Source organism: Dicentrarchus labrax, unplaced genomic scaffold (genome assembly GCF_905237075.1).
Source record: "Dicentrarchus labrax unplaced genomic scaffold, dlabrax2021, whole genome shotgun sequence".
Classification (NCBI taxonomy): domain Eukaryota; kingdom Metazoa; phylum Chordata; class Actinopteri; family Moronidae; genus Dicentrarchus; species Dicentrarchus labrax.
Window position 1 is genome coordinate 8,514,140 of NW_026136710.1, and position 23,222 is coordinate 8,537,361.

The 23,222-nt window shown below is 37.5% G+C and overlaps 1 protein-coding gene across 1 annotated transcript in view; it reads left to right on the forward strand.

Moving 5' to 3' along the window:
• Positions 1-19,981, forward strand: part of LOC127370521 (potassium/sodium hyperpolarization-activated cyclic nucleotide-gated channel 1) — a 72,485-nt gene extending 52,504 nt beyond the window's left edge. Inside the window, exons 7-8 of the mRNA XM_051412653.1 lie at positions 7,126-7,290; positions 15,215-19,981. Of these exons, the coding sequence (XP_051268613.1) occupies positions 7,126-7,290; positions 15,215-16,317 (1,268 nt within the window). The 3' untranslated portion in view covers positions 16,318-19,981. The remainder of the gene's footprint in view (positions 1-7,125; positions 7,291-15,214) is intronic.
• The last annotated feature ends 3,241 nt before the right edge of the window (positions 19,982-23,222 follow it).

The following is a 23,222-nucleotide window of genomic DNA, read 5'->3' on the forward strand; positions in this document are numbered from 1 at the left end:
GTGAAAGCAAAGCAAAGATTCCTATTTTTGAGGTTCTTGCATATTTTATCTCATGAGTTCATCCCCACTATGGAAGGAGGCTGAGGAGTCTAAGAATACCTTCGCTTTGGTGTGTCTGCTGAATGCAGTTCATGTCTCACAGGCGGGCTGAGGAAGGCAGTGAATCAAAAAAGAAATTGGTCATCTTTTTTCCTGCTTGTACAAACCACAGGATTGCTGTCATGCCACTCAGCGTGCAAAGCTGCTGGCTTTAAATATGGGATTGCCGGAGGACATGGGGCATTGTAAATTCTGCATAGAGTGGACATGTCATATAGTAAGAGATGTGGCAGTAGCATTCAAACAATTAATCCTCTGGGGCTGCAACTCCAGAGATATTCTGCTAAAGAATCATTGTGGCAAAGAACAAGTACAATGTTACACTAAGCTCAAATGTTAGGGAAAAAAACGTTGGCCAATAAGGCTCTGACAAATGGAGTATGAGTGCATTTATCAAACTGTTTCAGACAAAAAGAAAAGAAACTGCTGGAGTTTAATTGGCTATTGTTTCCAGTTAGAGAATGAAAGGAAATAGTCATAGTTCTAAGTAGACTGAACAGTGGTGGGCTTGTATATCTCATATATTATCATTCAAAATCAGCAGTTCGAGATCTTTGTTATAAAAATTATACTGTCTATGCTGAGTATAGTTTTTGGCAGAGCACATACAAAAAGAGACCATGTATGTACCAAATGAGAGTGTGACAATGTGAAAGCTGCCTTCAACTTTATGGAGCTTTATACTACTATACTACTACTTATATACTTACAGCTCATTTTTTATTCATCTGGCAACTTTACTGTTTCCATACACTCACCACTCTCATAACAGAGTTTTTGGCGACAGCAGGAAGCTGTTTTCACTGAGAAAGCCCTAAAAGCCCACTGTGTACTACCTGCTCAGCACTAAACAGCAGACAGACACAGTTTGAGACTAGTTAATAAACAAGGTGGAGCATTTAGCAGCTAAAGAGCCAGATATTTCCCTCAGGAGTTGGTAGAGACCAATAACAGAACTAAAAGAGTGAAAAGAAAGATGTTTTTATCAGGCAGCCAGAAGAATGATTAAATGATAATGTTGCTTCATAACTGGATGTCTAAATAAGCAACTGTTAGCTAACAAGTTCGCTTAAACTTAAAAGTTGATGATATGTTACTGTTGTGTTTACAACGTGTTTGCGCTGCCCCCAAGTGGTCAACAAGTTAAAAACAAAGTACTTCAGTGTACTATCATATGAACAAGAAAAACAGCAAATCCTCACATATTTTTAAGCTGGAAACAACAAATGTTTGTCAATGTAGGTTGAAATCGACTCAAAGAATTTTTTTAATATGTCTTCATACTTAAACGACTGAATAGGTAAACTCCCAATGCCCGGTCAGAACATAATATACAACTTTTTTGAAAGATCGGGCGACAGGACCTTTGTTGTACTATTGTCACTCGAATAGTCGCAATTTGGTTAGGTTTAGGAAAAGATTATTGTTTGGGTTATGTAGGTATATAGTTACACATTATGTACGTGACATAATTTAAGTATGTTACGTTTGTCAGTTGAAATACTCCAACTTTTGGTTTCACACAGGACACGAACAGCTCATTCATGCACCTCAACCTCCTTCCTTTATCGGTTGTCAAAACAACCGATTTTCTGTCAATCGACTAATTGATTCATTGAGTAATCATATCAGTTGGAGTGTAATGGAGGGATGTAGTAAAAGTGGGCTAATAGCTTGGCTTCGTGCAGGAGATAAAGTCCTAGACAAGTCTCAACAAACTGATGCCCTGAAAACTGACCTCTGGAAAGCTAGACAGTTTGTGCTTTTCAGGGATTTTTGGATTATCTTTTTCAAGCTTTGTCTAAAACATTCCGAAGGTTATTTAGTACCACAAAATATTAACTAATTTTTTCGTGTTTGCTGTCTGGTGTGCTCTCATTCTGTTCGAGTTTCCCAACAGCTCAGTACATATTGATTCAGCAGACTACAAAGGAGTTCATCAGTGCAATTAGTAGTGCAGGAAGCTGAAGGAGAGTTTACAGTGAAAGATCAGCATCTAAAATCAGCTTAATGAAAAGGGGAAAAAAACATACAGGCAACATGGAGAACATACAGTAGATGTTCCCATTTAATGAATCGTTTAATCTTTGAATTAAAGGATATTAGTTATGTCTCTCCAAACAATAAAGGGTGCACCGCTCATTTTGCTGTTTTCTATCGGTGCCCGGCCACCTGCTGTTGCCTTCTGCCCAGCTGGTATTTTTACCCATTTGTATGGCATTAGTAGATGAGCCCTGAGTTGGGAGCAGCTGGCTGTGCCAGGCACCTCACTCTTTTCCCTTTTCTCCGATGATTCACATTCCCCTTACAACCAGGCCAAACCATGGCCAGAATGAGAATAAGTGAGGGGGACTGAGACAGAAACAGAGGGAGGGCGAGTGAGTTACAAAACCGAAATTCAGCCACAGGAAACGATTAGCATAGTAATGAGCAGGACATCTACGAGGACAGTAGGTCACAAAGCACCTCCAACCATGGTCAATGCCACGCCTGCATGCTAAAAAGGTATCATAGTAATCGCTCCTGGGCCTCCGTGAATGGGATTACATATTGGTACCACACAGCTCTGTAGTGAAGTCATTCTGAGGCTAAGGGACTAATAGAGTATAATGCTAGGACAATGTCAGAGGATGAAAATCCCTATTGGGCTTGGAAGTCTTAGTCATTTGGGACTCCCTTTCTCCTTAGTCCCAGCCATGGGGGAGAAGGGGAAAAGGAGATGGTTGCCATGAGAGTATGTGACACATGAGGTGATGGCAAATTATCCACAATGCTCCTGTGGTCGACAGTGATGCTTTGTGTCAAGGCAACAGACACGTGTCAAACCGCATCATGTAAAGTGTTAACAGTGCCTTGACTTACACACACAAAAACACCTTGGAATAAACACACTTTCAAGTCTTTAAGGTAACAATGCTAATGTTTCCCTTAGAAAGCATTTTCAAATATCTGTCTATTAACAGGGACAGGGGAGGGTAAAGCATCCATTGTAAGTACCTCAGGAGTCCCACCTACATCATAAGAGTCATTTTTGGGAGCCATGGGCCACTATTATCTTTAAGAAACTCATCAGTTTCTCTCTCTGTCTTCATTGACTACTTGGATGACCTCATTCTGTGTTGTGTACTGCCACACCCTTAGCAGTGACACTTAGATATTTACATTTTGAAAGAAAGCAGGTGTGTAGCTGAACATCTGTTGGCATCATATAGTATGTATATAGAGTTAAAACTGTGGACATCAGCACAGCCTAAAAATACGCTTTCCAGCTCCCTGTCAGCTAATTGTCAGCGTGGTGCTTTCATGTTCTCAAGCAATCACTCACAACTGGAGTTCAGTGTAGTCTGACACAATGAATTAGCACAGTTTGAAAGTGCTATTCCAACAGAGGAAAGCAAAAAATTGAAAAAAGTCTCCCACTGTTGCTTGCACCATCATTCTACTGCTGGTCAAATTCAGACATGTGGTGGCGCGGCTACCTGACAGCAGAATCAAAGCTGAGAAAAAATTGTCTGCCTTATTCTGAGAATAAACTAAACATGTGAAAGTGAGGGGTTAAAATCTTGGCCACCCTCAATGAGGCATGTGGTTTGATTCCAGGTATTGTATTTCTGGGTTGTATTCACTGGTTGGAATCTGGCTAGAGTTTGTTGCTCATAAAGTTAGAACTAGAACAGTGGTTGTCAAACTGGGGTCCGGGGACCAACAGGGGTCCTTGAGTGGGTTTTAGGGGTCCTGTTTTTTGTAAGTTGGAACAAGAAGGTTGGTTGTAATGATTCAATAATTTATAGTGATCCCAGTTTGATCGACGATTGACTATGAAGACTTTATAATCTCGAATCCTTTGTGTTACATTCTGCTTGTATGAAAAGTGCTATACAAATGAACTGGAAGATGGTTAGCAGCTTAGTGATTGGATGTAGGAGGAAACTGCTAGTTGGAATCTTTCCAAAAGTAAAACTCTAATAACTAATTAACATGTTTGTTTAATTCATACATAAACTGAAGTGTAAAAGCAACATGTTGTGCTGGAGTCTTTGCTGGTTGCCTTGCTACCTCACGATGATGAGTTCAGCACATAAACCCCTGTACAACCACAACTTGCTTTTACATTTTCTGTGATTGTAATTCCCAAAATATCAAACTATTCCTTTCAAATTTCTTTTTTTTAAAAATAAATTTATATTTTTCATAGTGTGGCATGTTCTGCTTGTCAATTACAATTATAACTACAGATATATTTGGAGAACAGCAGATGCTAAACAGTAGCTTACCTTGGTACTTTGCTCTAACTAATAATTTGATTGTATTGGTTATATTAGGGAAGGATTCTAGTATGAACTGAAATGACAAAGCAGTAATTAGGAGCCTCTGGTGCTTGAGGAAAAAGAACTTTCATTTTAACTTGTTTTAAAGCAGTGTATGGAATCAGTCCAAATTTAGTGCCATGGCAGGCAGTAATTTGAGGGGCATCAGTTGTTTTCAGCTCATCCAAACACCAACCTTTCTAGACCCGAGCTACAGGGTGCTCACTGTCAAGTAACACTTTTACCTCTGCAGGTAGTCACACAGTGCATCACGCAAGCTTTGTCTGCCTCTGTGAAATGAAATTCTTTCTCTCCCTGTCTACTTTTCTCTGTGTATCTTGTTGTGTTAACATCGGTACCACTTAAAGGGAGCTTTTCCATTATAACAGCCCTAACACCTTATTCACACCCACAGCTTGAGAGTGTTGCTCTCGCACCTTGCACACTCTGTGCTCTATTTTCATGACAGCTCATGGCATTGCCAAGAGAGATCACACCATGACAAGTTAACATTTAACGATTTAATGAAGATGGAAATTGTGCTGTAGATTGGACAGAAGTGCAAATGTGGGTGGAGGTTAAGCGGCGTTGGCGGGTGAACAGGACTGAACAAAAACCAAGCGGAAGTTAATACTTATAAGACGTGTAGTGAAAGATAAATAGAAGAAAAAATGTAGGATTAATGAATAGGGGGCAGATGGATGGATTGTGCACTTTCTGCCTCGTGTCACTGACTCATGGGAACACTGAGGAGATCAGGTGCTGTGAATGTCAGGTGTTACCATTAAATATCCTAGCACACATATTCATTTATTTACTGCTTGCTAAATATGATGCACAGGTGAGGAAATATAGATTGATTTCCTTTACAGACCGCAAATATTCCATCTGTGAATACATTTCCTAATACATGTTGTGTGAAATCATCTCGTCTAGTACTGAATTTAAGTCTGTTGTTGTTCACATCAGAAGTGAAACATCTCTTTGGGTCATTAAAATTTTAGGCCGAATCAAAAGTGTGACCTTTTTCTCTCAACATGAGTTCTGTTTGCAATCATGTAATTGCTATTCAGAAGATTTCAGTACTAATGAGTATTAGCAATAATAAGCACCCTACTAAGACAAAATGTTCTGACATATTTCAGATCCTCTTAATTTTGTCGGCTGATTGCATGTAGGATCAAAGTGGGGTCCATAAACTTGGGTAGATTCTCTTTTTTTCCCCCTCTCAAGCCTCGTTCAGATCACAAACCCTGCAGACTAATTTCGGCTTGGAAATCTGAGAGCCAAAATGTCAGCCTTATCAGAGCACTGTGCCCAGTCCTGTGTGTGGTGGATTGATAATGCCAATCAGTGTTGGAAAGTAACTAAGTACATTTACTCAAGCACTATACTTAAGAACAACTTTGAGATACTTTACTTATTAGTATTTTCATTGTATCCAACATTTTACTTCTACTCCACTAGATTTCAGAGGGAAATATTGTACTTTTTATGCCACTATATGTATCTGACAGCTATAAACACTAGTTACTTTACAGATTTAAAAAAAAAAAATCATATGATAAGCTGATAATATACAATACATTGCTAAAATGGTTCTTAACAGTGGACAGCCTAAGAAATATATCCCTCTGAACTTCTCAGATGGTTTCATTTATTGGTAAAATAATAAAGATTAGAAATATCTTTAAAAATGATACAACATTTGCAGATGTGTATCCTTGTTTTTCCTCTTTTCCTGCCTCATTAATCAGCTCATGACACCTCAGATTTATCTTGTGACCCTTTGCAAGGGCCACACCCCAAGGTTGGGAACCACTGGGCTAAGCTACCTAGCAGCATATAGAGTAGTTAAAAATAGCTCCACCTCAACATCATTGTCATTAAAATGCTACTCATGCATTGATGCATAACACACAATAATATATCAGTCACAGGGGCATTTTTCATTTAAATTGTACTATAAATATACTTCTGTACTTTTGTAGTTTTATTTTTAATTTTAGTTTTACGTTGTTGTATTGCTACATTAACATAATGAAGGGATCTGAGTGCTTGATGATAATGAAACCTATAGTACTTTTAGAGATTTTTAACCATATGGATCATTGTCCCATTCATACATGTGTATATTTCAGGCAGGTGTCTTTGAGTACAGTCTGTCTTTTGTAATCAGAGGTAAATGTAGCTAAGCGCATAGACAAACTGGAAAACAAGATGTATGCTACGTTGTTATGTGATGTGAGGGGAGCTGCAGGGTCGGGAGTTGTGATGCATTGTTCTAAACGTGACACAAAGCAACGTGTTCTCTTCACATCTCTGAGAAACCAGTGACAGACCAGAATTACAGGAATGCTATGTAACCATACCTGCTGTTCGGTTATACATTACATCTGTGAACTGATGCATTGATGCAGTGATGCCTGCAGTAAAGCTGACTACTGTATCATATTATGGGACCATTAGCTCTCTGCTGGATGATGAATTATCTTAGTATAATGCAAGTGACAGCACCGCTGATGGGCTTCTCATTTTTATTTACATTCACATTAGCTTCTGCTTCTGTTCCTTTTGTACTCAAGGTTCATCTATATGGTAATCTCTGTATTGTAATTACTGGTAAAATTTCCTTTATGTCCTTCTGTACTCTCCACTTCTTTTAATGTTTCTTAATGTGTCCACATTTTTTCTTTTCCTTTTGTCTCTGTCCCTACAGAGATCTGTCTGCTTACCAAGGGCAGACGAACTGCGAGTGTGCGTGCAGACACCTACTGTCGACTCTTCTCCCTCTCTGTTGACCACTTCAATGAGGTGCTTGAAGAGTACCCCATGATGCGACGCGCTTTTGAAACGGTTGCCATTGACCGATTGGACCGCATTGGTAAGACCTGCCTACATCTAATTCTTGTCCTGTCTGATTGGTCGAATCTCTTGCCTGTCATCGTGCCTTGTTGTCTTGTCTTTATCAGTATTCGTTTGCCTTCTTTCTTCATAAAAGCATTGTGTCTGCCATCTTGTGCTGCATGACCTGTAATGCTATATTTTTTTTAACTTCTCGTCTATTTGTCTTAAATAACATTAAATCAAATTTGTTGTAACCAGCATTAATCCTTCTAAAGAACCAAAGTAGCGTTTTGTGGTTGGATTAACTGGAAGGCAGTGCATGTCGCTGTCCGGGAGGGAGTCAGTTCGCCCCCTTGTTGGTTTGGTGTTGACCCCCCCGCTGGATGCCAGCGAGTGGATGGAAGCTAACCTCACATGCATGTGTGTCTGGCCCTCTTTCCACTCATCTACACTCCTGGGTATGAGCAGCACCCCACCCCATATCTCAAAATCAACCAGACCCTGTAAAAAAAGAAACTAAGAGCAGGGCCAGGTGAGATCAGGGAGTTGTTTCAGGCTCTAACGTCCCCACATCCATCAGGTCCAGCCCAGTTTGCCAACAGGCAGGACCCTGTATAGTTTCATTCAGCTATACCCTCATCACCAACAATGCTTCCTTATTTTCACTGTCTGATAGAGCAACATTTATAGAATAACTTGGCCTTGACAAAGTTGAAATAGAATAAGTGATAATGATTTCGACACACATGGATTTGTTACAGTTTTAAAAAAGGGGCACATGTATGTAATGCAAACAGGGCAATAATTGGTTGCATTGATCGTTATGTTGCACATTTTCCCACTCCTCTTTTAACAGTCTGCTCTAATACTTTGATTGGAACTGGCACATTACAAAAAATTGCAGAAGATAATATGAAAGTGTTTTGTAACTGACAGAAGTAGAACGTATGTCTTTGTCTTTGCTTATGTTTTGCTGCATTAGTACATTATTTGTATCTTTTTGAAATGATAATGTTCTCCCTTTATTACCTTTTTATATATGAATAATACAAATTCAGCACATTTCACAGTGAGAAACATTTAGGCACACTATGTTACATTTCATATGGACATTTTAGTGTGTATAGTGAGTATACTTTAAGTGTATAATGAGGGTTATTTTCACCATGTGTTGATGTCTCACATAGTACTGTACATGTTTTTAGGTCTTACGTAACCCCTGTTTTTTTGAAAATGAGATGACAATTTGTCAAAACTTTAAACTGGCAGGTAGAGATTAAAAACACACTGTAACGTATGAACGCATGTGGACAGCACAGGTTCAATTCTTATTGTACATTATTGTTTATTTTGCAGAATCTTATATTAGCGCCATACTATACCTTACCGCCACAATTTGTGTGGCAATCTGAATGTCAATGTGCTACAATTTTTTTGACAGCAGTCAAAGTTTGACTAGTGTATTTATGCTAGATACAACTAGATAACAAATCTCTTCCATTATTTAATAGACTTATGAACAGATCACTCGGGGGTGGCAAAATAAACAATAAGCAATAAAAGTCAGGAGGATACACCACCATGTGATTACTGTAATGCTAGACTAAGGGCATATGTAGAAAAAAAATGTTAAAAAATAAGATATATTAAAAACATATATTAAAAAAGGTCACTGCAAAGTCTCTATAGCTATAGATAATTGTGTTAATAGCATTCCCCACCTGTGTAAGACTTACTTGTAACTGAATCAGCAGACAGTAAAGATAATTTATCAAACTAATTATTTAGTTTTTTTGTAAAAACTTGCAGGTGGATGCTCTCCAAGTAAATTAACATTTGCTATTAAGGCAACAGGTAACTGGTGGTGAATAGAATGAACATTTTCATGCAGCCCATAACAATTTCTTATGCATAAAGAAATTAAATTTGTTACATAAAGCACTTCTGAAACAATTTATGGTTCATATCATTAGCTTTTATGGCTGCTACACAGACAATCCGAGCAGCTCATTATCATAAATTAGAGACACCTTTACCTTTTAAAGCTGCCTTCTTGTCAACAAACTTTTATACCTGCCAATAATGCTAGAGTAATGAGTAAAGTAACCATAATGTTTTATCATTTGGTTCCCTTTTATATTAACCAGAAACAAAATCACCTAAATACAGTAGACAAGTAGAATTTGCATAATGACAGTGTGCCAGTGTTGTCTCATATCAGTGGTTAAGCTTGCAGTCTGTATCTACTTTTCTATCTGTTATTGTTGTTTTTCTTTGTCATGGCTTTGTATTTGTGTATTATTTTGTTTGACACAGGCACATCAATATTGAATTGATAATTGAAATACTGTAGTGTCAGGGAAGTCGGCAACAAGCAATTAACACTAGTTCACTCAGAGTCAATAAGAATCCGACAACAGATGTGTGTCACTGTTGAGACAACCTTTTCTCCTCAGGATTACGTTCAGATACGACTATTTTTTAGGGTGGAAACGGTGCCTGGATTATTTTAAAATATCTGACAGTACATGTCTGCAAAACACCAAAATTTATACAAACCACATCTGCAAAAGTTAATGTTAAGCAAATCTGGTAGATGTTCACCATCAGTTTTTAAATTCTGCTCATGGCAACTGAAGCATGGTTAAGGTATGGTTAGGGTGAGGCAAATAAAACTACTTGATTGAGTTTAGGGAAAGCCTGCTTACATTTTTACAAATGAAAACACTGATTCAATACGGGATGCAAACCTCCTTCTCCAGCTTTGTTCTTCCATCCACGTGGACGTTAACACCCGCTCTGTGCTTTGCGAATGTCACACTACTTCTTGCATTGGAATTGAACACTAACTGTGAAGTAGTTGCATATGAGCGTAATTCACAGGAGACAAGGTTGCATTGTTTTGTTTTTTTTGGGACTAGCATACAATTTAAGTAATAAAATCTTTATTTGCCCTGTAGTGAAGTGTATGGATTTGTGCCCTTCACAACATACTGTATGCCCTTTGGCCTCAACAGTCCAAATCTGCATTTGCCCTTTTTGTGAGAGCTACCAGCTTTTCATTAGAGCTAAATGTTAGAAAATGAAAGCTGCCCACTCTGACTGACACCTCTCAGAGTGATATAGATTCAATCCATCCTTTCAGACTAACCATGAAGGGGGTTTTGTCTCATACGAGGGAAGATACTTTGTCATGATCCGTGCTGGTTGTATCGTTTCTATATATGAACTGCATTTGGTTACATGCTTGTCTTGCTCTAAAAAGGAAAGAAAAAAAGTAACCATGCTTTGAAACCAATAACGTGTTGCACATTTGACATTATCTTTTATCTATCTAAAAATTATTTGACCAGGAGTCCGTCTTGAGACGAGCACATCTCGTTTTCAAGAGTGTCCTGGCCGACGAGTAGGCATCAGGTAAACACTTTATTCCAATTCCAATATTCGAACAGGGACAAATTGACCTATAGAGGCTTGCTAAATGGATCCGGTCTCAAATTGATCCTCCAAGAGTTTGACCTCTTGCTGAAGGTTACATTAACTGTTTAATTCCTGCATCAGTGACACATTAAATCAAGTCACCCACACCAGTCCTGCAGATGTTTTGATGGACACATTCAAAATGTCAAAAACTAAGACAATCAAAGAAACAAAAGATATCTCATTCAGTGTTACATGCCATTATTTATTTGTAACAGACTTTCACAGAATAATCAACTGGATTATGAACACATGCTCAGCTCTATTGGTGTGACATTTTTATTTAATCTTTGAATCCTTTGTTCAAAGTGTTTTCACAAATGAAATCATGTCTGCAGATTAGTAAAAACTTTACTAATGCAATGCCACATACACTTTTTGTTACATGCAGAAATTCCATTTCATTTTTTTATTCATGTTTTCACCAATAGAAAAAGAAAAGTTTGTTTCTGATTGTCTGACTTGAAATATGAATTCTCTCTTTTGTGTAAATAATTTTGGATTATGTCAACACTTTACTTATACTAGTCAAAAGAAAGTTAATCTAATTTCATTGTTAGAGCTACAGTAATGTTATGTTGACCACATGTGGAAGGCCAAAGTTTATTTAATTCATGAAGAATCATTTTCTCACACATATTTACACAAATTTCTTCTCTAAAATGAGAAAAATACATTTTTTTTCTTTATGATGTATTAAATAATAAAAAAAATCAAGAAAAACATTTCCTGCAGTGACTCATAGAAGTAAAAGAAACAATATATTACAGATTGGTGAAATTATTTATTTTAATAATTGCAATGTGTAATTTCTCTGTTAAGCCTTGAATGCATCTCAAAATTTGTGTATTTTATTTTTTAACAATTTCAGCCTTCATTATTTCTATGATGTTTGTTAACATTATGATGTTTGTGTTTTGCTTGTTTTTATATTTGTTTGTTTGGTGTGTTAGTTGGCTTTCAGACTGTTTTACAACAATTATGTTTTAGATTTCAGATATGGGTTAATTACTGTATTACAGTTTCTCATATTGATGGGTGAAGTTTCTTCTTAAACTAGTCTCACTGATTCTATTGCGTTGGGAAAGACATTCAAATATTATTATTATTATTATTATTATTATTATAGACAATTATTAACACAGCACTGTAATTGTATTATTTTCAAATAGTGATTCGACCCATATCTGATCTATTTTTATTTCCATTTTAAAAGTTTTGTATGTTAAAAAAAAAAAAATCCTTTCTTTACCCATGAGTGGTGTTTACATTTTGTTTATGTTTTTATTTGTTTGCTTGTTTTCATTTTGTTTTTAGGGGACAATATTTTTTACAATCCTCTCTTAATGTTTCAAAGTCAGACTTCCCTCCAAAGTTTACAGATCAGATGAACCGAATATTGAAGACATGTCAAAATTAACAACAGCATTCATTGGAAAATATATATATTTAATATAATATTTTGAATATAGTATATAATATACAGTATAAGTTTAAAGGGTAGCTTTAGTATTTTTCAGTATTGAGCGAGAGCAATGGGTTTAAACGTAATCCTTATGGGAACGTGCACCATCAAAATATGTCCATTAAAAGTGCTTGTTTTTGCTGTTGACCGACTCAGATAGTCAATGTTGTCAGAGAAAACGTTTTCTGTTACTTTCACTTGATCGGCTGTGTCTAACCAAGTTTTGTTCAAGGAGAAGTCTCGTTCTGAAATCTCGGGAGAGGTGAGTGTGGTAATGTTTGGCTGGGAGGAGTTTGTTGTACAGAGAGCATAGCTTAGTGTCATGTAAAAGATTTTCAATGTCATGGCTAAATATTTAGGTGATTTGGATGCGATTTGGCAACAGGCATTTCACACTGGATAAAGCAAAAAGTGCAGAATTTTTTTAATTCTTTGTAGGGTCCTTTCCATAATAATGTCAGACACCTATAATTACAATTGAGCTGGTCAGTAGCAAAAACAAGCACTTTTAATGGACAGTTTTATTTGCCCAATTGCCGTCAGAATTACTTTGTAATTTGTTTCGCGGCTGCAGGTTTCAGCACTCTCACTCAATACTCAAACCAAATCCAAAACTTGTTGTCCCCATTAGTCCCTTTGCCACAAAACGGGGGGTAAAAGGACCATGTTGAAAAATACAGAAGTTACCCTTTAAGTGTCTGTTTTCCTCTCTCTCTATTGTGAGTTCTGTCTGTAGAGATTTCCACTGTAAAACAACAATTTAAAGGACAGAGAGGGTCAGTGTTCCTATGAGAACAATGTGTATTAAAGCACTATAGGGGGAATCTGACATTTACTGTGATGTAGGTTAAGTAGCACTTAAGACATAGTTAAGTTCTTCTGCTCCTAATACTAAGCTTTGTTTGGGCTGCTGAACATTAAGTACATAAAAGTTGACTTAAAGTAATATTTTGAATTTTTACACTACGTATATACCTACTGATATGTACATTCTACTGGTTAAAAACAATCTCTGCTGCTCTGTTGCTACAGCCATGTCGTAGCATGGAATAATAGCAGATTTCTTGGAGAAAGTGTTAAGTGGAAGACTTAAATCTAAGTCCATATATAGCTCTAAAAGTCTGTTATACTCTTTGATAAGTGTCTATTTATCTTTTACACACCCTTAACTGAACAACAAAGACGATAAAATGTCACAGAGAGATTACAGGAGGAGAGGAATAAGAAGACGACATAAGAATGTAGAGGGGCAGCAGGAACAGCACCAGATAAGACAGATAGCACACTGCAATACATCATAATGTTCATTTCAAAATTGATGAAATTTCACACACTGACTAATGCCCTGAAATGCTAACAACCTCCCTGTGTCTAACTACCAGCAAACCTTCAGATCACCACAGGTTTTGGAGGAATAAGATGTATGAATATGTGTTGTCCTTCCAATCTACAGAGTTTAACCCCGTCACCTTTAAAAATGCAATGAAAGCAGCCTTGTAAGTTAACAGTAGTCTTATATGTGGTGCTAGTTTTAGCTCTTTAACTACCTGACCCTGTAGTGACTGTCACAGTCAAAATGAACAACGTTAAATGGAGGACTTGATTTCTCAGAAATGGCCGCAAACATAACACAAATCCATTTTCAGCTGTTACAGCTGCCAAATTCATGTGTTATAGCTGAATGCATGGCTTGTTGGAAGCCTTGAGAGGAGAGAAAGCCGTCCAGCAATGCTGCTCAACTGTAAACTCGGTGCAGAAATCTTCTGCCTTCAAGGACAGGGCTTAATGATTGATTGACTGTTGCTAAAGCCTTCAGCACACTAAAAGTCAACTCTGTCTTCTTTATAATGCTCCACAGCCTGTCGAACACAAGGTCAATAGTAATTACAGGGAACGCATCTTCTAAATAAATTTGAATTCAGTCATTCAAAGTAAAGATGTTAAATAGATCTTTATCATTTTTATTGTCAAATGTAGCAGTTCCTTCTACAAAAGAGCTTTTTCAAGACGTCTTTCATGCTTTTAGTATCACTTAGCATTTTACCACAGTTTTGCTCCCAAAGCCACAAATGTGGTTGGTGTTTAAAGAAGCCATCTGTCGAGCTTGTATTATCACGGTCCATGACTTGTGACAGGCTGGGATAGATTTACAGGCCTGTGGGCTCAAAATGCCCTTTAGAGTGCATAGAATAACACTTTGAAAACCAATCTGTTTGCTTTATAAAGGAACAATGTATTTTAAATATTTAAACTTGCAGATTTGACCAATTGGGTATTTTAAACAGAAAATTCCATGCAATTTTAAATTATAAAGATACCAGCATTCTGTGGTAAAGTTTAGTTTTCCATAAAGATATTTAATGTATAATTATATTAACTATCTGTATCCATCGAGGTAGTATGGTAGGAATAGATCTTTGTGGCTTTCTGTTCTTGTTTTTATTGTCACCTTTATTCATAAAAAAAGTTTATTCCAAGTGTCCTTGTGATGTGTTTTAGCAGACTTGTCATTGTGATTTAAATAGAGTGTGGCTTTAAATTTATTCTTAGAGCTTTAAAAAAAAAAACGTGTCCAGTAAGTGATGTGTGGGTACAACTCATCAGTATTCTTCTGTGTTTCATTGTCCACATCAGCACCTTCACAGTCTTCGCTACCACGTCACACTTTCAGTAATCTTTGTCTCCTTATGTGTCCTTCACTCCTCTCAAACCGTATATTTCCCATAGTCATTACCATTCAATGTCCTTCACACTTTAAATGCAATATGACAGACCTTAGTAGATGTGAAAAGATGCAGCTTGTAAGACTGAAACAGATTCATTTATACATTTAATGGAATCAAGAAGATGAACCTCCTATATTGGCACAAAAAACGAAAGAAATGGCGTCTTCTGACTAAAACATACAAGCTGCATCTTTATTACTGTCCTGAATCCTGCCCTTTTCCTGTGGTTTAGGGCAACCAGAGTTTGCCATGGCTTTATGTGCTCACCTCTCCTGACTGCACCCCAACAGGGAAGAAGAACTCTTTGCTGCTGCAGAAGTTCCAGAAGGATCTGAACGCCGGCGTTTTCAACACACAGGAGAACGAGATATTGAAGCAGATTATTCGTCAGGACAGGGAGATGGTGATGATGGTGGATCGCAAGCAGTCAGTCACCGGGATGAACTCAACACCAATGTCAGGAAACTCCATCATTAACTCACCAGCCCAACCACCCTTCCCCACTGCCTTCGGCACCAATCAGCTCCAGCAGTCCTCCGTACCCATGACCTTCAGTGCTTCAGCTATTGCCAATGCTTCTGCTGCCCGCATGCTGCCAGCCTCAGCCGCTGCTGCTGCTGCAGCGCAGGGGGTTTACCCTGCTCCCAGTGTTTCCCATGGCAACCTCAATTCTTCCTTAACCAACCCACAGACCCCACTCCAGCAGCAAGGAGCGATCATGTCACCCTGCTCTTTCACGGCTGCCATGTGCAGTCCGCCTGTGCAGACCCCTCTGGCTGGTCGGAGCTTCCAGTACGGATCCCGTACAGCCTCCCAGCTGTCACTTATCCAGCAGCCCATTGCCCAACCATCTCTATCCACACAGCAACAGCTTGCCCAGCAGCCTGCTGCCTCGACCGCAGCCGCCTCCGCAACACAGCAGCAGCAGCAGCAGCCGTCACCTCAGCAGCAGCAGGTGCCCTCACCTCAGCGGGGAGACATCCACAAGAGCACACAGGCTCTTCAGTCGGGCAGCTTGAGTCGAGATGTTAGACACTTATCGGCCTCCCAACCATCACTGCCACATGACACATCTCTGGGGCCCAGAGCACACCCAGCCTCAGGAGACTCTCTGGCCTCCATCGTGCCACCAACGGCGGCAGCGATCCAGGGGATGAATCTGCAGAGTGGCATCCGCACCACAGTGCCCCAGCGGGTCAATTTATTCCGCCAGATGTCATCAGGAGCATTGCCCCCGGTGCGCTCAGCCGCGGCAGCAGCGGCGGCGGCGGCAGCGGCAGCAGCATCATCATCCTCAACTCAGCACAGGGAATCCCCCGGATCTAGGAGAGATTCTGTCCTGAGCAGTACAGAGACTGAGCAAGACAAAATGCGTTTTGCATCAAATTTATGATCCCATTTTTCCCTTTTCATTTTTTAAACTTAAATATGTTTCAATTCATTTTTAAAAGTGGAGATACAACAAAAGAGATAAAAGTGAGGAACTTCAGAATTTTTGTTTCTCTCCAATTTTCTTCTAAAATAACCTCATAGAAATCCTGTACATACAAGCCCTTGTATTATATTTTAGACACATTGTCTCCCTAAACGTAAGAATGTATATTATACAGATACATCTCTCTTTTCTTTTAAGTTATATATATATCTATATATAGATATCTATTTATGGATATATATATGTATATATACTGCTGTATGTATGGGTGTGAGAGAGTGTGTGCATGTGACCGCGTGTGTAAAATCCAACTAGAATATTTGGCAAAGGCAGTTTAAAAGCTGTAGTATAAACATGAGTCTTCCTTTCTGAGAAATATAAAGAATTATATACAATATATGAAGTTTTTTAATTTTATTCTTTTTGCTTTCTGTTTTTTTAACTGGAATGCATTGTGGATTCTGACAATGACTATTTCTTTTTCTTTTTTTTATCACTGAGGAAGAGACAAATTATCTTCTCCTATTAAGCAGCTTTTGGCACCACTGTGGAATAATAAATGCAAGCAACTCTGACAAATAATCTCAAAAAGCACACACTCATAAAATGAATCTTATACTGAATTTCCTGAACCCTCATTTCAGAAATCAACACAGATACTGTTACGAAGTGTTATGTTGCTCTTAGCGGCAAAAATACAGTCTGCTGAGCCACTATATCCCCACAGCGGCTCACATACAAACCATGACAGTGTTATGGGTCCAAAGGGAATAGATAATAGAAATGCTGCTTTCTTTGTTTGTTTCTGAGGAGAATGGAGTGTGGAGAAAGATATGGATGGATGCTATTGTTTTCTATTTCTAATTTCAGATGGCTGAGATGTTATGTAATGTTGCTTAAAAATTCAGTGTATATTTATAATATTTATAAACTAAAGATTATCACCATTATGCAATAGACTGTGACATAAAGATTACCTATATGTGTGCTGTAAATAGTTTTGTAGATCTAGTATTTACAGATACTGTGTGGTGCATTCTCTATCATAACAATGTCTTACTTCTATCAGGAACCTGGATATCATCTATATGCGAAAAAGGTTAAGTGACAAAATACATACGTTTCATAAGAGATAAACAAACCTTAATGCAATAGCTAGCACTACTTGATGCTGAGAAATGCCTGATTGGAGGACATTTAAGAATCCCTCTCTCTCTCTGTGTATACTATTCCTAGTCCTAGTATAGTTTTGATTTCACATCAAGTGAACATATACAATATTTACCTACAATACACAACTTTATTTCAGAGTCATCCTACTGAGAGTAAATGTGTCTTTTCTATTGCCTCATGTCCTAAATCTCCTGAGGATCATATTAAGAGTGATTCTTTGGTTTATATTATGTCAAACCGATCATTTTATGAGATGTATTGTTCAAGGATGGAAATTAGGCTTTTTTTTTTTTTTAAATCCATTACACCGTTTTGTAAAACTACAATTTAAATTCTATGCTTGCTCATCTGCTTCTTGAGTATAACTGTACTGTACGCTGTCATATCACAATTCCTGTAGTTGAAGAGCCTGGCACGACATTTTCTACTCTTATGTTATAGGTTAAAGACATCAGGTGTCCAGTCACTCAAGTGTGCAGGGGGACATTTTCACCGAGAGGTGCTTTTGTGCTGCTGCAAGTCAGAAAAAGAATTGCTGGTTTGCATTAAGGTTTCTGTCTCGTGTAAATCCATTATGTGGGCTTAGGTACTCTAAACTGACCTGGACTGATGTTGAGGCAGGGAAGCAAGGTCAAGCCAGAATATTGTGACTCTATCAAAAAGGATAAGAGCGATTTTGAATATTTTAATCTTACAATAACCAAAGCATTTGATGACTCAACTAAAATAAGCCAGCCATTACGGCTTACAGGTCATTTCCCTGCACACAATAGATTGGCCTTCTTGCGGTCTTCATACAGTGATGTCAGATGTGACAAAGTATTCCACTGTCAGTCATACAGAATTTCTATTCAGAGTCATAGTTTTCATGGCAACCAAATATCCCATCAGTTCAAAGTGACTAAGCCCTCTGAGATACCGTTTTAAAAAGTCTACGCTACAGATTGTGTCGATAGTGTACCAATGCAGTCAACCCACCAATGTCATGAAAGCATGCACTGTCACAAATACTTAAAAAGATACTATCTCAAAAATGTTGACGTTAAATGTAATGTTAGATTATGTTTTGTTCATTGTCTGTCTGCCTAGACGTTATCTGTGTGTGAACAGAAGCATTGACTTTTCACATGGACATTCTTAAGTATTTGTGCCTAAACTATAGCCATGTTCCATCCTTTGTTATGAGTGTGAGCTTGGTGCGTACGGGGGGCACTTCTGCACACAACTGCACATTCATTCTTACTATACTCTCTGTGTTCTATGTCTCAGTGTTTTTAGACAGGAAAGGAGTAAGCAATGATGATGGCCAAATGTCTCAGTTTATCCAATTGGTATCTTTACTTACAATGTGAACTTCTAGAGGCAGGTTTTTTCTAACATTGTCAGTCAAGCTATATAGAATATTTAATGAGATCATGTACAGTTTAAAAAAAAAGTGCAATCTTTAGACTTGCAGTAATATCACGCTCAATGAGACATTGTACAAATTTGGAGCACCTTTATACCTTTCTTTGTAGCTAGCCACTGATGTTTGGATTGAATATTGATGTGTGGAAGGAAACTGGCCAAAGCGAAACATTCTAAGTCATTGTCTTTGTTTTAAATTGCACTTTCTGATTTACTAATAAAAAGGTACAGATTCTTTCAGCTAGGTTAGGTGTTGAATGAGTTAGTAAGGGAGCAATACCCCCCCCTGAGAATTTGTGCTGCCCTGATCCTGTATGAGGTTCTAAATGAAGGGGAGATGTTCTATTTACAACGAAGAGCGCTTAATCGTGAATATGCCATAGTGTATAGGAACTAGTACACAGTGAAGATGGATAGCAGCACTGTTAGTTTGTGCTGTTTTTGATACTTGCCTTTGGAGGGAGAGCTTCCCAAACTATGTGCTTTTTTCACTATACCAATCACTAACTAACATACTGGAATGGGCATTAATGGTGATGTACAACACAAACTAATGAGCTTACATATTAGCAGTATAGAGACTCTCAACAAACCAGCACATATATTTGTATATTTCTTTTTGTTTGTTGTTTTGTTGGTTTGAGAAAAAAAAAAAAAAAAAAGAGATGCAAAAAGAATAGAGAATAATGCCCAGAAAGGACAAACCAAATGTTTATTTGGTTCTGATGACCACAGGTTTCATATGTTTACTGATGATATGCGTAGTGGAGAGAGGGGCAGAAGCTACGACGAGCTGCTCAGTCCTCTTAACCCCCACTCACATGGTCATTGTTCAGCTCATTTATGTAATCCAAGGCTTAGACTAAAAGAACAGTTGGTTACTTGACACAGATGAAAGAAAGATAAATGTAAACTTTCTTACAACAATATGCAGACAAACAGTGTTTGTCAAAAAATCTTTTTGATTTTTTTTTGTTTATTTTGTTTGTAAATAATAAACCTTTAAAATATAGAAAATAAACGACATATTGTCATCTACAAATGAGTGTGTGTCATTCTATTGTGAAGCAGTGTGTGTTTTGATGGAGACAGGCACATGAATGAGCTTTTACCCATTTACAATTTGATCGAGGGAGAGAATGGAGAAATGATTTCAGAGATGAAGTAATGACGGAGAGGGTCGTAGAGTATCCAGGAATAGTGTCTGTCAGCAGTTACAGGCGAGGTGAAATATCAGTCTGTGTGGTCACTAGGGATTTCCATCCAGTTATCAGTCATTAAGTCATCATACAAAAGACATATTTCCCTGTATGACTATGTACTCATAGGCAGGAGAGGTTACTAAATGCAGGCTGATGTGTTGCTTTTTATAACTAACAGGACTTTGCTCATATTAAGCTACCTTGATGTTTGATTACATGTTCAATATAGCAAGATTAGGTAATCTTTTATTAGATCTACAGTAAAATAAATCAGCAACATTGGTTGAATCCAGCTTATATATATCTGGACTTGATGATTTTCTTCAGCATAAATAGCGAACTGAATATTGTTGGGATTTTTTTTTTTGTTGGTTGGACAAAACAAGACATTTGAAGACGTCACCTTGGACTGTTTTTGGAAATTATATATATATATATATATATATATATATATATATATATATATATATTTTTTTTTATTTTTACAATTGTCTGACATTTAATAAACAAAATTAGGATAAATAATAGAGAAAATATTCTTCAGAATAACCAATTTACTTGCAGCCCATATTTCTAACACTACAGCATTTATAAAGACATTTGTCAGCCATTTTTTAAAATAATATCTCAGAGTACTTTACACTGCAAGGTTGTCTGCTTGCACCCTCCCAATTTAAAAAGAAGTTGAGCACAGCTCAAATTGCACAGATGGTTTGCGGTTACCTTTTTGAAAGCCAGGCTCACAGGGGTTATGCCAGGGTGACGCATGCTTCAGTTGATCTCTAGCTCCATTCTCTCATTTAGCAGGTGTTAATGTGATGTGACTTAAGATATGACAACCAAAGTTTGTATACAGAGCCATCATCACAGGAACATTGTTACCTGCCATACATAATGACCAGAGTCATTACATTCACAGCAATGTAATATAATAATGATAATAATAATGATACATTTATTTACATAGTAGCTTTAAAACAGAGTTTACAAAGTGCTTTGACAGACAAAGCAAGGACAGGATACTCAGAAGGTAATATTTTACGACAGAAAGACAGAAACTGAGACCAAATTGTGGCAGAACGGAAATAAAGTAAAGGGAGGACAATGATGTAGATGTAATAGGAAGAACAATGATAATGAAAGATAAGGATGCTGAAAGCTATTAAACAACAAAATGTAATTAAATATAAAAATACATATAAAAATAAATAAATAAATACCAAAATACAAAAGAGCAAAAGATAAGAGCAAAATAAAAGCCATTATATATATATCCAAAAAATCCAAATAATCTTTCAACTATATAACCACTGACCAGCAGTTTACCTATGACACCAAAACATCCAGGACCACCACTGCCCAACTCCTCCTGATGGGAGGACTGAAGAGCCAACCAGGGTGAGTGTCACTTCTTCTGTGCTCTTTCTTTTATTTTCTTAGTTTAAAGCAGAACAAGCTTGGACATGGTATTTGTTAAAAGGGTCTTGCATAATATCCATCTGTGTAGCAATTTTGTGTTAATGTAGTTTCAGAATTACATTGAAAGAACATGTGCCTTAACCTTGGTATGACCACTAAAACTGTGACCTACAAATAAATATACTTGTCCTTTAGAATGATGTTATCCTATAGAATAAATTATTTAGGATTGTATTTAACCTGCAGCATAGAGGTCAACAGTCATGTTAAATTATACCAAGGACAGTATAGTACAGTACAGGGTGTGTCATTTTGGAATAAAAAACACTGTGGAGAGTTCTCCTGAGAAATAATGGATTTGAAATTGAATTAATTTCCCATTCAGCTATATTCTAATGAATCTGTACCTCAAGTGGTCATAACTTGTGGTTTATCTGGCAACAGTGTTCCATTTATCAAGAGCTTAATGAGCTACTCTGTTTACCCCACACCAAGTATTTAATGGGTTTGGTGGCTTCTCTGTTAATCAAATCCACTGCTGTGCTCTAGGATACCACATTTCATGCTGCAAAAAGCCTGTCAATATCACAAATACACAAGTAACCCACATAGAGCAGTAATAGTTGTTGTAGTCACTGCTGTATGTGATACTGTTGTGAATTTGGTTTGCTGTGACTTCACTGATGGCTAACCCTCAATGTTTCCCACTTTTTCCTCTTCAAGTCAACTCACCTCACAGTTGGATGTTTGAGCTTCACTGTGCAGAATGATGTATGTGCAGTTTGACACTAGAAAGATGATTTCACATTCATCATGCTGAAAGCGGAATGTTTCTCTGTGCTCATTGAAAATCTCAATTCCAATCTACGAGTATGGTTTGTGACATCAGAAATAGTTTGGAGATCAATCCTCCAAGTGTGACATAGAAACTTGAAGTGCACATAGGTCCAGCAGAGCACATACGTTGAGAATGTTCTCTACACTGAAGTAGGAGAGATCTTGTGTCCAGCAGGAAAACTTTAAAAATGAATAAAAGTTGCATATTCATAGATTATGGAACTTTTAATGAGGTAGAAGTTGATGCCTTTTTATGGATTTTAATTTGGAAATTATACTTTTTCAGCAAGAAAAATGACACACATATTGTTCCAAATAGACTATTTATATACATGTCTGGAGGGGATCTTCAAGTAGCTTTAAGGTGTTCTGGCAGAATATTCTATAACAGCTTGTTCCAGCTCTTTACTGAAGCTGACATTTACACTGAGGAAAAAATATCAACACAAAATTCAATCTGCGTATTTGGTATCTTAAGAAAGTTTGGGATCTCCACTAAATTAATTAAATTAAATTAAATTAAATTATAAAGTTCTGTGGGTTTGAACAGGTTTTTGAGGTTTTTAAAGATGTTTTTACAGAAAGATGTTCTTTTATCCTTGTCTAAACCAGTGTTCATGTAATTAATTATTGCATGCACAACAACACGTGTCAGTTTACAAATGGGCAGCTCCTTCAGTTGTCCCTGTGATCGAATTTCATCATACAGTCAAATCAATGTCAGTTTAACTTCCTTCCCCACCTTCCGCATTTCATTTTAAACAATCACCTCAAGACATTTGTAACATTGAGAAATGAGCAACCGTCCTCAGGTGCTGATGGAAG